Source organism: Stegodyphus dumicola, chromosome 4 (genome assembly GCF_044657685.1).
Source record: "Stegodyphus dumicola isolate Sdum_Otavi_A_Nest chromosome 4, ASM4465768v1".
In the NCBI taxonomy this organism is placed as follows: domain Eukaryota; kingdom Metazoa; phylum Arthropoda; class Arachnida; order Araneae; family Eresidae; genus Stegodyphus; species Stegodyphus dumicola.
In genome coordinates this window covers 101,278,674-101,293,704 of record NC_140771.1, presented here as the reverse complement: position 1 = coordinate 101,293,704, position 15,031 = coordinate 101,278,674, and the positions used below count along the sequence as shown (strand labels likewise).

General features: G+C 30.5%; 1 protein-coding gene across 1 annotated transcript in view; it reads right to left on the bottom strand.

Annotated features, from left to right (window-relative positions):
- The window catches only part of LOC146997625 (protein CASP-like), a 611,670-nt gene extending 596,726 nt beyond the window's left edge, over window positions 1-14,944 (bottom strand). Inside the window, exon 1 of the mRNA XM_085814364.1 lies at window positions 14,877-14,944. Coding sequence (XP_085670490.1) covers window positions 14,877-14,939 — 63 coding nt within the window. The 5' untranslated portion in view covers window positions 14,940-14,944. The remainder of the gene's footprint in view (window positions 1-14,876) is intronic.
- Window positions 14,945-15,031: the final 87 nt, after the last annotated feature.

Sequence of the window (15,031 nt, the reverse complement as noted above, 5' to 3'; positions counted from 1 at the left end):
CCTTCAAAATTGGAGGCAAAAATTACCGAAGTAGTACTGTCACCTGTATAGCGCTCAAGGTTTTTGTGAACGACAGACGCAATCTTTCTCTCTTTGCCGCGATGAATTTCTTGGGCTTGTTCTGATTACTGTCAGACAAGTGAGATAAGTCACAACAACAACAATCGTAACTTTAGCGAATGAGCATAAGGTGTGAAAGCTTATTTAAGACATTATGATTATTTGTATGATGAATTTTATGAATGTTTGATCGACTCTGTGAACAGTTGACTTTATAACATTTGTTTTAAATGTAAATGGATTTTATTTTCAGTTTTATTATTCCTCTTTCATGTAAATATGTTGCAAAATTTATACTTCTAATTTATGTATTCTAATTAATTAATATTAAAAATGAAATTAGTTTGGTTAGTTTTATTTAAAATCAGTAAAATACTACAAAGAAGAGTGAGAAAGCTCTAAAAAGAATTTAAAACTAGGAAAAATCTAACAATAGACTAAAATTTATTTTTCAGAAAATTTCTCTTCACATCGAAGAAGATTGACACTGCTCTTCTTCAATGAAAGACATTCTACCTCATTTACCGAGGAATACGTCACTTAAATAACTGAAGTGAACATTAATAAATAATAACTTTAGCACTAATAAATAACTTTCAAAATAAAGAACTGTAGTGCTTTATACTTAATTAAACAGAAATAAAAAGACCCCAAAAGTATGAAATGAGGCGTTTAATCATTTAAAATGAAAGAACAGGATTTGAACCCAAGTCATTTATGAAGCTGACTACTTTCTTTCAAGGCTTCCACCTTCGACAATTGGTGGAAGCCTTCAAAGAAAACCAAATTCACCAGCATTTTAATAAAAATAAATTTAAAAGAATATTAAGCAATCGATAATGAAAAGTGATAGACATCATTTTTTTTCCTTAGCATTAAACAATTTTCAGCTTAATTTCAAAATTTCTGTTAGCACAACAAGCGCTAAACAATTTTTCGTTGAAAGATACGTGCACAAACTTGTTACTTCCAGAAAGAAAATATACTTCCATTATCAGCTCATTTCGATTCTAGGAAACAGTCTTTAAGAAATATGTGTCATAGGTTATTTATTTCAATAGCAAAAGGAACGAAATAGAATAATGCACCATCTTTCTGCAGAAAAGTGCTTGACGCCTACTGTCTTATAACAGAAAACAACCGACAAATTTTAAACATTTGGAAAGATATGTTACCGGCGATGTATATAAGCTGGCATTCTATAGAATACCTAGGGATTTTACAAAATACTGAAAACAAACCGGTAATGTATGAAACGATTAACATTTCATACATTTAATTAAGACACAATAACACGCCGAATAAATACTAAATCAGAAATCAAACAACAAAAATCAGCATAATATTTGCAAAATTTTCACAGGACTAGTTTCGATGGTTTTACCGAACCACCATCTTCAGCTGCAAACTGCGGTTTCGCAGCTGAAGATGGTGGTTCGGTAAAACCATCGAAACTAGTCCTGTGAAAATTTTGCAAATATTACGCTGATTTTTGTTGTTTGACTTCTGATTTAGTATTTCATACATTTCTTAGGCACTCTGTGCACAAAGTATGAAATACATCTCCGAGTCGTTTCGAATGGGAACTACTGTGAGTGTAGTTTGTTATCCGCTGTAGTAAAAAATTCCGACTGCTTCTTTGGGAACTACTGTGCGTGTTCCTATATTCCTGACATCGACAATGGACGAGGTTATTCGCACAATATATAATAGCAGCTGTAAAGAAGGTGGCAAAAGACGGTTTCATATGACTTAGAGCTTCTGAAAGAATTTCAAAACAGCTATGTGCTAGATCACAATGCACGTTATGTTCGAAGAACTTGCTTAGAATTAAACATATTCCTGACCACGAAATTCCTCTTCGGTCAACTGGAATAGCTCAGTTTAATGGAAGCCGTCAAGGATTCGTCAATTGCACATGCAAAAAAAAACCGTGCCAAAATGTGAAATATCTTTCAATGAAAAACGAAATGAAGTTTAACTCAAAATGTCATTCAAACGTACCGTGCTGCAACAAGTAGGTTAATTTTAATGTCTTACGTTTTATAGGAAAATTTCGTTTTCTTTAATAAGAAATACATAAATTTTGTTTTGTACAACTTTCATTTTTCTTAACGCATTTTGAATAAAAGTTTTTAACGGTATTCTTTCATTATTATTTTCAAAATAACATTTATAGTCTGGAGGTATGTACTCTTTTAAATAATAGCCATATCATGACCTTTTCTCATACTTTACCTAATAGCATTTGTCTTTCTATAGAATGCCTAGATATTATATACAATGCACAGGGAAAGTACATAATAAATATATTTCTTGCTTTGCCTAAAAACGCCAGGTATTCGATCAAACGCCTAGGTTTTCTATAGAATGCCCGCGTTTCATACATATGGTAAACGCTGAGACACATATTACAAATATATTAATAACAGTAAATATTTCTTTATAACGCATCTTGTAATTTATAGCATTGGAAAATATTAGTTGATTACGAAACCTTTTCTTTCTCTTGGTTCAAAAGTCTCGGCAATAGATTACAAATGAAAATACATGCTTATGCTTTACATACAATTCAGATATCGATTCATCTAACACGAAATAGCATACTTCGATTGTCCCAGTGCACAGAACTCTAATGTTATGGGGGAAGGCGAACCGAAAAAATTATTATGTACTGAAATGTATTTATTTGTCTTGTTTATTTAGCATACCGAGGTAACGGATATATCGTTGCTTCCATAGCAACTGTACATGCAAGCTTTCCATGTAAATAATATAAATAGTATCTGTAAATAAAGGTATTTGTTTTCAAAATATTTGTGGGTTTTGTTGTTAAGATCTATAATTATGTACAAGAAACTGCGATGCGATTAAATTTTAATTTCTAACACTAAACCAAGCCCACGCAGTCGGCAAATAATCTAATAAATGGCAGTCATGTGATCTAAAATAACATGATTTTACATTGAAGTCCTCTTCCTAGAACAGTATTGGAGTAAAAGCGGTTGTAATTTAATTACAATAATTGACAGAATAAATAGAAAACCTACAACCGTAAAGATTAGAGCTTGAGATCCTACAAACAGGTACACATCTTTGTATATGAGAATAAGAGGAAGATGTTTTTTTTTCCATTTCTGTATCTATTTTCAAAAACAAATTATTTTTCCTTACATAAAGAGACCCACCACATACTGACATCATTATAGTCTGTTACTTTTGAACAGACACTTCAAAGCCATTTCTTACCCTCAAACCACGACACATAAGCATGACAATAACGGCTGCGGAAAAAAGATCGAATCCTCTAATTAGCTAAAATCGCTTAAGTTCCTCAGTGCGTTTCGATAACACACGTGACGACTGTAAGTAATGGGAGGGTCGCTATTTTAAGTAACAGACTATTCCTATTAAACAAGTGTTTATTTGATTGTGGCAAAGAATATAATAATTATATACCTAAGAAGAGATACCTTCATGGAGGATTTTTTGGGGGAAAACTTACAAATTACATGTTACAAATGAGGAAAACAAATACTTTATATACATGTTATAAATGAAAAATCATGTAAACTATTATGCAATCAGACAGTTCGCCCGCATCCAAACCCATTAAGGTAACGATTAATGTATCATATAATATGTTATCACTGAATTATTTATATTCAATATCACCAAATGAATTTAGTACATCTTTAGTTAAACTTACTCAAAGACTAGTGCCGCAGACTAAGAAAGATGGTACAGCAAAAGTAAAGAAAATAAATAAGCAGGAATTTTTAAAACATAAACAGAACAAATCCTCTCTCTTATTTTGAAAAAATGGTTAAAACAACTATCTGCTTAAAGTAAGATATGCCTTCATAAAGAACTTTCTAACAGAAATTAGCTCGTACTTAAATGACAAAAGGGAAGACCACGAACGCATCCATAACGTAACATGAAAACAAGGTAACGAAACTGAGACAATTAAAACAGAAACCCACTAGTGACCGAGCGGATAATTTCTAATCCTGGAAAATACGTTAAATGAGTGGGTTTTTATGAATTTTCTATGCGTAGCGTAAATATGAGCCAATTTCCTTAAAACATCCTTCATGACAGTATAACTTACTTTAGGCATATAGCTCGTTTTGGTTTTTCTGCATTCAGTTAACGAGCCGGCCAACTAAAACAACAAAAAATTATGAAAATGTGGACGCCCAGTTAATGAAAATGAGGCATCTCTTAAAGAAAGCTATATTTCATTCTTTAAAATGCAGTCATTAGATCGGGTGGGCTTATGATTCTCACCAGACTGCATGTGACGGGGAAAAAAGATAATGGAATTTGAGTTAAGGAATTATTTCACATTTTCCGTTAGTTGAAGAAGTTTCAGAAAAGTATACAGTTTTCTTAACGATGACAAAAAATACCCTTTAAATGAAAAATGGAACTTAACTAATTTAATATAAATAAACTTAGGAATTTATTAATAGACTTTTTCACAGCAGTTTATTCAGAAAAATGTAGTTTGTGAACTTTCATAACGTTTCTGGAAATTATTTATTCGATTCTGCACCACTTACTGGAAGGCATCTCTCATTGAAAAAGAACTCACCAATATACAATTTAAAATTAGACAAAGTAACCTCATTTTGCCGTAGGTGTTTCCAGGGAGGGATATTCTGTAGAGTTTTTTGTTCTTGAAGAAGAGGAACTTGTGTCTAATCCTCTCAAAATGTATCGAGTTACTGAAAATCCCTGATTTATATTTATACATTAAACTAATGCCTAATTTTTGAATGGTTGACTAAAATCGAAACCAAGCTGTTTGGCGACTTAATCCTTTACTTAGCAATACTTCTGTGTAGCTTGTCAATTTTTAAAATGCATTTAAAACTAATTTGGCGTCTGTACTTCAGTTTAAAAAATTATTCAAAAATATTTTGATAATATTAACCGAGCTGTTGATAATAATAAGACAAATATTTTTAATGCTTTTGTATATAAAAAGGCAGAACATCGAGAATTTGATAACAATATCCGAACGATAACATTAGCCGCAATCACAATAAGCGACGTCTACTGTAAAATAATAATAGGATAAAAGCGCAAGCAGAAAATAATGACACAGCACACTTTTATTTGAATAAAACTACGGCTAATAAGTAATTAAAAGGGAGTAAATATCCTTTAAATAATAACCAGTAACAGCACTTACATAAGTGCCATTTAAGTAATAATCAATAATACCACTTAAATAAGTAATTTAAATGAAGAAATAATAGCAATGTATTCAGATTTTATAATTATTGTAAAAGTAATATAAAAGGCAGAGTGACGTGATATCCAGGCGATGACTTAAATAAACTTAATTTACACTGTAAGGTTTTCGTTAGTTTTGACATTGAAAACAAAATTAGCAGTCCAAAGGATTTTCAATACTATTACGTTACGTTATCATACATTTATCTTTCGCATGATACCTCTTATATATCTTCGGCACAGGTTCACAAATAGCTAGAGTACTTACGTATTAACTCAATCCCTTCAGAAGAAGTTTCAAAACTTTCAGAATATGCTAAACACTGGCAACCATGCTCATAACAGTCCTTCATTCAAGTAACGTCGCCATTTTTATGCATTCTTTTTGTTGTAATCCAAGTTACAAAGGTTTTCATAGAAAAAAAATGTGATACTTTTTGCCTTAAAACACAATTTCAAAACACGAGCTTGTAGAATTTTCCAGCAAAGAAAGAAACTGCTGTACCATTTTTGCAGGAATATAGCATTTTGCAGCGAAATCGCTTAAGGGATATAATGACGAAATGCGTTTGGTAGATAGCGGGTGCGTCATCTCTGATATTTTTGAGTGAAACCAGATAGATACGTACACGGGGAGACAGTACAAAAGTATTACAGAAAGTTTTCAAGAAAAATGTGTGTTGTTTTTAATATATGGTATAGACCTTATTTAATAATCAAAATTTGTGCCTTAAATTTCTAAACAGTTATTTTCGATAAATATCGATAGATTCATAATCTTTATAAAAAAGTCACGAAAATAGCCAACCTGCACATGACAAGTAACTTTTCATCTGTAAAAAATCGCCATATGTGCCAAGGTGGTTGTGCGAATACGTAAGTACCATTGGTAGTTCTCAGAATGTTGTCAATTGACAGAACATAAAAACGTTAATCTACCTTTCAAATTTAATTAATCTGTAGTTGCTTTACAATCGAAAGCAATAAGCATTCCTTTTAATAATTTAAATTTTCATTTTATTTTTAAAGACATATCTAACAGATATAATTTAAAATAAATTTAATTTGCAATATATCCAGCTTATATTTAAATGATCATTTGCTGCAGCAGTGTAATCAGTGCAAGGTATATATAACGCATTTTATATTCCCTACTTCAGTACTAAATCATTTGTTTTTATATTTAATTTACAATAGACTACAGTAATATTTTATGTATAGCATGATTTCAATTAATTACTCAGGAAGTTCAATCATTATTTCTCACGAATTTGCTAAACTGTTATTATTACTCAGAAAACGAAATATTTTCATAATTCGGAAATAAACTTGCACACTTGTTCAAATCTCTAAAAGAGGAATAAAATTTTTCATTGCTTCCTAAAAGTATAGAAATTTTTTACATTAGTTCCACTATGATCTTTCGCAACAAACGCCGATGACACAGAGAATGTATTTCCCACATGCATAGCATGCCATTTCTTTGGTCAGCAATTTTGAACGCCATATCAAAAAAAAAAAAAAAAAAAGTTGGAAATTCTAAAAAGCATAGACTTGCATATGAGACAGAATGTCGGCATCGTAGGCCAGAAACGGATGTGTCAAAAATCAATAAGTGAAATACCACCCCTAGGACTTTATCTCTCGGATCGTATATCAGCGATATCGATGCTCAGTTTTATTTATATTCGAGAAATATTTCGGATCTGAATATTATGTGCGATGTAAAAGAATAACCTCACCAATATCTTGCACTGTTCTTAAGAATGGTAAAATTCTTTCGAATATTTGACATTAAAATTTTCAAGAACGGAGTTTAGTAAGAAAGATTTAAGTTAATTGATAGCGTCTTTACTGAGACTTAACCTTTGCTAATCGACTGGAACGTCTGCTTCGTTTTTTTAAATCCTTAAATGCATTTTAACTACACAAACGCTTGGAAAGCGACCTTGAAAAAAAAAGATATTTGATAAAATGTTTAGGACCGAACATTTAAGAATTTGATATGCGCATTACCTTTTTTTTTAAATCGAAATTCCTCTCTTCATACTTTTTGTTTCTGAAATCTATATCCTTCTTTTTGTTTAAATCTTTTATAAATTCAAAGCTTAAACTGCTACGAGAAACTTTAATTTTGAACAAAGGATTACAGTGAAATACTGTAGTTAAAGAAAGCGATTACTGTAATCTCTTACAGTATCTTTATTACTATAGCAAAGCTACTTTAATCCAAAATAAAGTGAAAGAAATTTTTCTAGTTCTTCTTAGAAATTCTCGGGCCAACCAACAGCTGAGCGGTACGGTTGTGACTCGATCTAGGTTCGATTTTAAGCGAATGGGCTGGTTGTATAATTGGTTTCCGTGTTTTTACTTAAGTGAAACGTCGATACGTATCGGTTTCTCACAAATAGTATCCACGAAAGCACGCCTTCACTTAGTCAGATAGACCTCGCGTGCTTTGCTATAATCAAATAAGCCAAACCAATCTTAAAAATCCTCAAATTTGCCTCAGGTTAGGTTTCTGGAATGTGACAAATGACGGCGTTTCATACATTGTCAGTAACACACATATTCTTAAAGCTACTTCTGCCAATCCTTATTCTTATTCAACAATCTTTGTGGTATAATTAAAGAGTAAAATTTAAGATATTGTAAAATTTTCGTTTGGATATTCTGAAAGCTTAGCGAAATATGAAGAGTTAAAAAAAACTTGCCGTCTGATTAAGAATACACTAATTGTGTATGAAATTATTGCAAACCTTTATTAAGGTTTAAATGGTTAGTACATTAAGCTGGCAACTGGAAGATCCTCGGTTCGAACCCTTGCAAAGATACAACTGATTTTTCATATTTCCTGCTTCGAAAAATCTAATTATCTTTAGTATAATTAGATTGTGAATAAAATCAGGGTATATAAATAACAGATTTCCTCAGTTTTGGATTTGTTTATCGATTACCACAAAGCATTGAAGGCCAATCCTGCTGAAAGAAAGAATCCATTAAGGGAAGACTTTCGAAGGGATAGCAGTGCAAAATTATTTTGCACATGAAAAATCCCGCAAAATCCAATGAACTGTGCACTTGTGGATAAAGTGGTGGTAAAACAAAACTATTAAAAAAAAGGTTTTGTACGATAAGCTTTTATTAAAAATGGATTAGGTATTTAAAGCACTGACAGAAAAAATCATATAATTAAATGGGAATAATAGATTAAATAATTATATTTACGGAATTCATCTACAGTTTTATACTACAAATAATAAAAGCGGGGGCGCCCATTATAGATTAAAAAAGGTAATGGCTTATATTCTTTGAAAATATCGCAAAATTTTTGTTCCTTGCAAAAGAAGGACCTATTTAATACTCTGTTAAAATACACGGAGTTTTCTATAAAATAAAGGTTCACCTTATGTAATTTTAAATTTCAAATTTTGGGCTTTTTTTCTGCACACATTCGCTTTGTGATATGCGAATGGAATATTTTATTGAATTTTTTGTTGTTAATTATGGTAAATAAAAAAGCAATTATTTGTTGTTTCGCTCCCCATTCTCCTTCCTTTCTGAATCGTTTTTCACAGTCCCAAGAAAATAAGCCAAGTTTTTGTTCATTACCTTCCAAAACCATTTTTGCAATAAACGTAATAGGAATATTTACCAAAAATATAACATATTTAAAAAATTGCGTTATACATAATTTTATACTCCAGTGTATGAAATTCCATTTCTATAGAATATCTAGGTATTTTAGAGAATGCCTGGCGTTTTCAGAGAAAGTATGGAAATATGAGAATTATTATATACGTTCCCTAGGCATTGTATATAATACCTAGGCATTCTATAGAATGACTAATGCTATTTAGGTAAAGCATGAAAAACGGTCATGATAATGTTATTATTTAAAAGACCCGCATTCCTCAAAAACAGAAATGTTAATTTGAAAAAAAAAAAAAAAAAACAATTAAAACATGCCATTAAAAAACTTTTATTAAAAATACGTAAAAACAAAATTTATGCATTATTTTGTTAAAGAACACAATGAATTAAAATATATGAAATGTACGTAATTATGGAATGAATGCATTAAATGCATGGGTTATGTATAAATGTATTAAATACATGGACACTCGAAACAAATCTTTGATGTATTTTATATTTTGCCCACTTGTCATTCAGCATTCCGTAGAATGCCTAGAAAATATATGAAACGTTAATGGCTTCATACAGCTGGCCAGTTTTCGGCATTTAAATATCATATAGAATGCCGGTTTTCAAACATTGGTTGTAACGTATACAAACTTTCATAATCAATATTTTATCATAAATTTTGCATAAAAAATCTTTCACAATTTTACTATATTTTTATTTTGTTTCCATTTTCCATGTTGGTCATTTCATGTTGATTTATTTTGATACTTATCATGATTTTGATACTAATAATAATTAATGGATTATTAAAAGATACTCTGTTTTACTAAAGCATGAAAATGTCCGTATTACATTTGAAGGGTGAGAGGAAAATGTTCCTGTATTTCGATTTCTCTGCGTGACGCTTATAGTTGCAGTGAAAAGGAACGTACAGAGCGTAAAGTGTGAAAGGAAGTAAAATGAATATATGCGCTTTTAAACAAGTTTGTGGTTCTAGATCCCACTTAGGAATGAAAAGTGAAAACTTTCTACTAAAAAAATTAATTTTTGTGAACCAGTTAACAAAAATCTAAGTAATTGTCACTTTATTTTATAAAAAAATATTTCATATATTTTTTTATTTGATAATATTAAAAAAGAAATGCTTCAGACTTAAAAAAAAAAAAAATATTATTAGTTATCAGTTTCAAAAGGAAGGCTGTACCATCTGTAAAGATAAAGAAGCATTTTTATGTTGTTTTCATATGAAAATAAATCTTAATTAAATTCTAAATCAAATTATAATCCAACAACGCATTTGTTTCTTAGCCTGATCTCCTTTGAAACCAAAATTTTATAACCCAAAATCTTCAGAAATTTAAAAATAAATTTAGATTTCGGATAATTTTTTTACGTATATCAAAGGCCGTATCTTGTCTAAACTATCAATGCAACTATAAATATATCTACAGTTTCAAAACGTTCAACACCTTTACGCTTGTTCAGGAAAATTTTCTGCTGTTTGACCAACGCTTTTTAGTATTTTAAATTTTAAAACCCTTCTAGTTCACAGAGCTCCAATAAAACTAATGTTTATTGGTTATGGTTCATTACAGAGGCATTCTACATCCCTTGAAATCCAGTATTGTCGTGTTAATACGCAACCTAGAACGGATATTTATAAATGAGAAATGGATGCATTTTGATCTAGCAAATTAGAAGAAATTAGAAGGTTGAATGGAGCTCTGAATCATTAAGACCCAGATTTTCATTTCTGAAGTCCAAATTATAATTTTTTATTTTTAAAAATATATTTAAAACTATTTAATGCATCTTAAAACTTTAAACTCAACGCTCTCCATGGTGAATTCCTCATACATTGCTTCTAAAACTTAATTTCAGTCGCATTCAAACAAATCAATTTTGGTAAATAAATTAAAAACTAATTATTTAAAACACAACATTTGTTTCCTTGTGGATAAGCTGAAAGTGCAAAGTCTAAATAATATTAAAAGAGAGGAAAGATACTTTCTCCTTATCCAACGTGTCAGCTTCAACAGGGGGCAAAAATGGCGATATATTTCCGATAAATGGTCTCTTTATAGTTTTAATTTTCCGCGTGTACTATTTAATATTATATTTTCATCACAGATCTCAGAGATTTAACGAATACTGACACAGAAGCTAAATGAATTGGTACGTATCTAACAACTGCTTTCGAATCTGTATTGCAAGCAGTAACTAAACGGTGCCCTTCAGAAATTAAAAAAATATATATATTCGTCAGACACATCGTCATTCAGCTCCCAATCTCCAAACCGAAGCTTCCAATCTGGAAAAAGACACAAGTATCGAAAAATATTCTAAACTCGCATTACAAGAATAATAAAATTAACAGCAGGTAGTTATATGCATAAAAATTGAATTGACAATAAAATTTTCTTGAATATTTTCCTTTCTTTATTAAAATTTAATGTTTTAAAATTAGGTAAAAGATTTACCATAAATTCTGAACGAAATTCCATCGACTTCGAGATCGATGAAATACGGATCCTCTTTATCAAAAGCAAACACGTTTTGCAATTTTTGCTCTTTTTATTTTTGTTCTCGAAGCAAGTTTTAGAAACAAAATTTTTCTAAGAAGAAGTGCGTAGGTCTATTCGTTCTCAAAATTTATAGAGATTTATTCAAAATCTATGCCAATATAAAGGTGCTATTTTGTCTAATTCTAAATTCTACATTGACGTGTTTCTGTCAGATGCGATGCTAGAATGTGCATCACCTACAAATTAATATTTTAAAACATTATTTTATAATACTGATTGCTGAGATATTAACTAATCACAATCTGAGAATATTTATTTCCCTTAGATAACTGACGATTCAAATGTTGCATCTCAGTGTGTTTAGATGTATAATAAAAATTATTTCTTACAGTACTCAAGTATTTAATATTTAAATGACTTACTAAATAAACAAGGCACTTCCGTCTTTAAATAAGCAAAGACTTTTAACTCTCATTCATTAATTCAACAGTTGGACAATTAATATTATTTTCGAGTTTATTGTTTGGCTCAGTTTTCGACTGAAATAAGGTGATTAGATTTAATAGTCGGATATTTATTTATTAGACGCATTTAATTTACTTCAGTTTATTTCAAAGTAATTGTATATTTTCAAATTTGGATATTTTTACGGAAAGATAAACAAATGCTTGTACACATTTCGTATATTTAGTTACATTTAAAAACATTGAAAGCGTGTAATATAATTTAAAGCAGGAAGCGAAGCACACGAATTTCCAATTTCAAAGTATTTTCTTCCGATATATCGAAACTTTGTTTTAATAAAATATTCTAGAAGTGAAAGAACAATAGTTATCATATTTTCTTGAAATTAAGCTCAATAACTACTCAGTAATTCTGATTGCCATAAAAAGAGCAATATGCTTACTGTTTTTATGATTTTCATGAAATGTATATCATAGGTCTATTCTAAACCCGTACATTTATTCACCGTAAAAATTTTAATCTGCTTTTCTTATAGTTGAAGCTAAGTCATTCGATTCTTCCGAACTAAATATCATCTGTCTAATTTTTCTTTTTTAGAACGAAAATGGCCTAAGTTTTGGGTAAAATACGTAAACTGTTTTAAATCTTTTTATTTGTATGAGAATGTGGATCGTTCCCGTTATAGGACGATGTGCGCTAAGCAGTTTTTTACAAAAAAGAAAAACATACGCCATAGTACTAGTCGAAACTTAATGTTATTGTTTCTTGTGTTAATTCACGTGGAAAGGTCGGATAAAAATTTAAAAAAATCCTCTGAGCGTATTTTAACCGATACTGCCCATTGGCCATCTTTAAATTAAATAAATTGTTCTTATCTTTTAAAACAGCGTTCTTATTTTCAAAGCAAGTTGTGCCAATAAAAATGTTTTTAAAAGAGTGTCATTCATTACATTTTAATCATTTGTTGGCAGAAATACCTAATCCAAGAGGCATATTTCTTATGTTTGGCAAAATTTAACATCATGCCGTCCTATAATGAAAATGTTTCATATTTTTAATTCCCAGAAAGGCAACTGATAAAAAAGAAAAGCTATGGTAAAAAACTAAAAGCGTTTTAATATTTAAAAAACGTAATTTAAATTGAAGAGTCTAGTATTTTTAAAGATGAATATGCAAAAAATAAGATGAATCGATCTCAGATCATGTGTGAAATATTAATTTTCTGTGGTTTCATAGTACTATGAAAAACGTAATAGAAAGCGTTATCACATAGCTTTAAAACAATGAACTGATTTTAAATAAATCTGCGCATTTTAATAGGGGCGAAAAAGCAAATAAATAGCAGACAAATATGTAAACAAAACGCCCGCTTTCGAAATACTGTAGCAACGAAAATGTTAAATGCAATATAAATCATTAATCTGAAGATAAAATAAATTATCAAAGTTTATAAAATGAAAAAAAAAGAAAAGATGTTATTCGTCTACTTTACATTTTTAGTCCATGCAAACGAATTATATTGCAGGGTTAAGCAATTTCACCTTGACGATTAGTAAAATTTATAAATATTTAAGTATACAGCTCTACATTTATTTATTTTTTATTTTATTTATTTATTTTTTTTTTTTCAATTTACTACTTATTTTCTCCCGTAATAAAAGCAATGAAAAAAAAATCAGCTAAAATTAAATACTGACTTCCACTTTACCCATGTGTAAAACTTCCTTTTGCAGCCTTGCAGTCGACACGAATTTTTGTGAAATGTAATTTTAATTTGATATTAACTTCAAATAAAAAAAGAGGATGAAAACTTCAAGAGTGATCTTTCTTGGTGAGTAAAAGCTGTCATACAAGATAAATTTTGCTTCTAAAATAAAACCATGATGCCCTTCGGAATATACTAAATCTCTTTTTCAGTATCAAAATTGTCAAATCAATCAAATCAATCTAGGCTTAAAACTAAGCTTTTATTGTTGTTTATTATTTTATTGTTAAAAAATCAAAACTAAGCTTTTATTGTTATCATTAAAACTTCCAAATAACAGCCGATTCTCTCTTTTTCTGTTAAATCTAAACGACCGTTAGAAATTTGCGATTTTAAAACAATACTCAACCCAGTTAGTTAACGAAATAATGAGAGTTACTAATCACAGTAGTGAATTACCATATTTTCAAATTTATAAAGCTGCTCATTTATTTTATAATTTTTTTATCATTCATAACAAATAGTAAGACGGAAAGTGTAATTTTTATTGCTTCAAATTTTAGTACATTATACAAACTCATAATCACGAGACATTAAATTCAGTTTTCACTCTAATATTTCATGAATGGGAAACGAATATTATGTTTTGCCTATCTGATATTTAACCCACGAATAATTATGTTTAGTAATGTACAATAACATTAAAAAGGAGTGCGGACTTATTTATTTGCCCGTAATTCCCCTACTCATGACACTCACTAAGTGGTACCGTGCGCAAAAGAAAGGATATATACGCGGCAGCACTCGCATCGGAACTCGGCATGAATCCAGCCGACTGCCGGCGCAGGATCTCAAAATTTTAACGATACTTCACTGCGCGAGTTTTAAACTACAGTGCACATGGGAACGATCCTGTCATACACACAAGTACTGAAATTTGGGACGTCGCGAGACACCGTACACTTATAAAAAAAAGGCTGCAGATCTTTTTCTATCACATCTATACTATGTCAGTGGCAATGAAAAGAGCAACAAAGAGAAGCTGCTCTACTCATCTCAGCTCTACCGGAGGATAGAGAGAGGCATCGATATCTGCTGATAACCTATCAATATTTTTTCTCAACCGAAGCGCCACTTTGGTAGTGTCTCCAGCTTTCTAAATCGGGCTGGTTGGACTTCAGATATTCATAAATCAAACTTGTATTGTAAATACAATATTAAAAGCCTACCTGCAGCTGCGGTAAGTCGAAGTTTTTCCAGTACTGTACCAAAGACTGAACATTCGCAGCCATCTTTGCCCAAGACGAATGACAACTAATTGTCCACGTGACCCAGCATCCCTTTCGTAGCCTCGTTATCAGACTGCGTTGGTGAAAATTTTTGC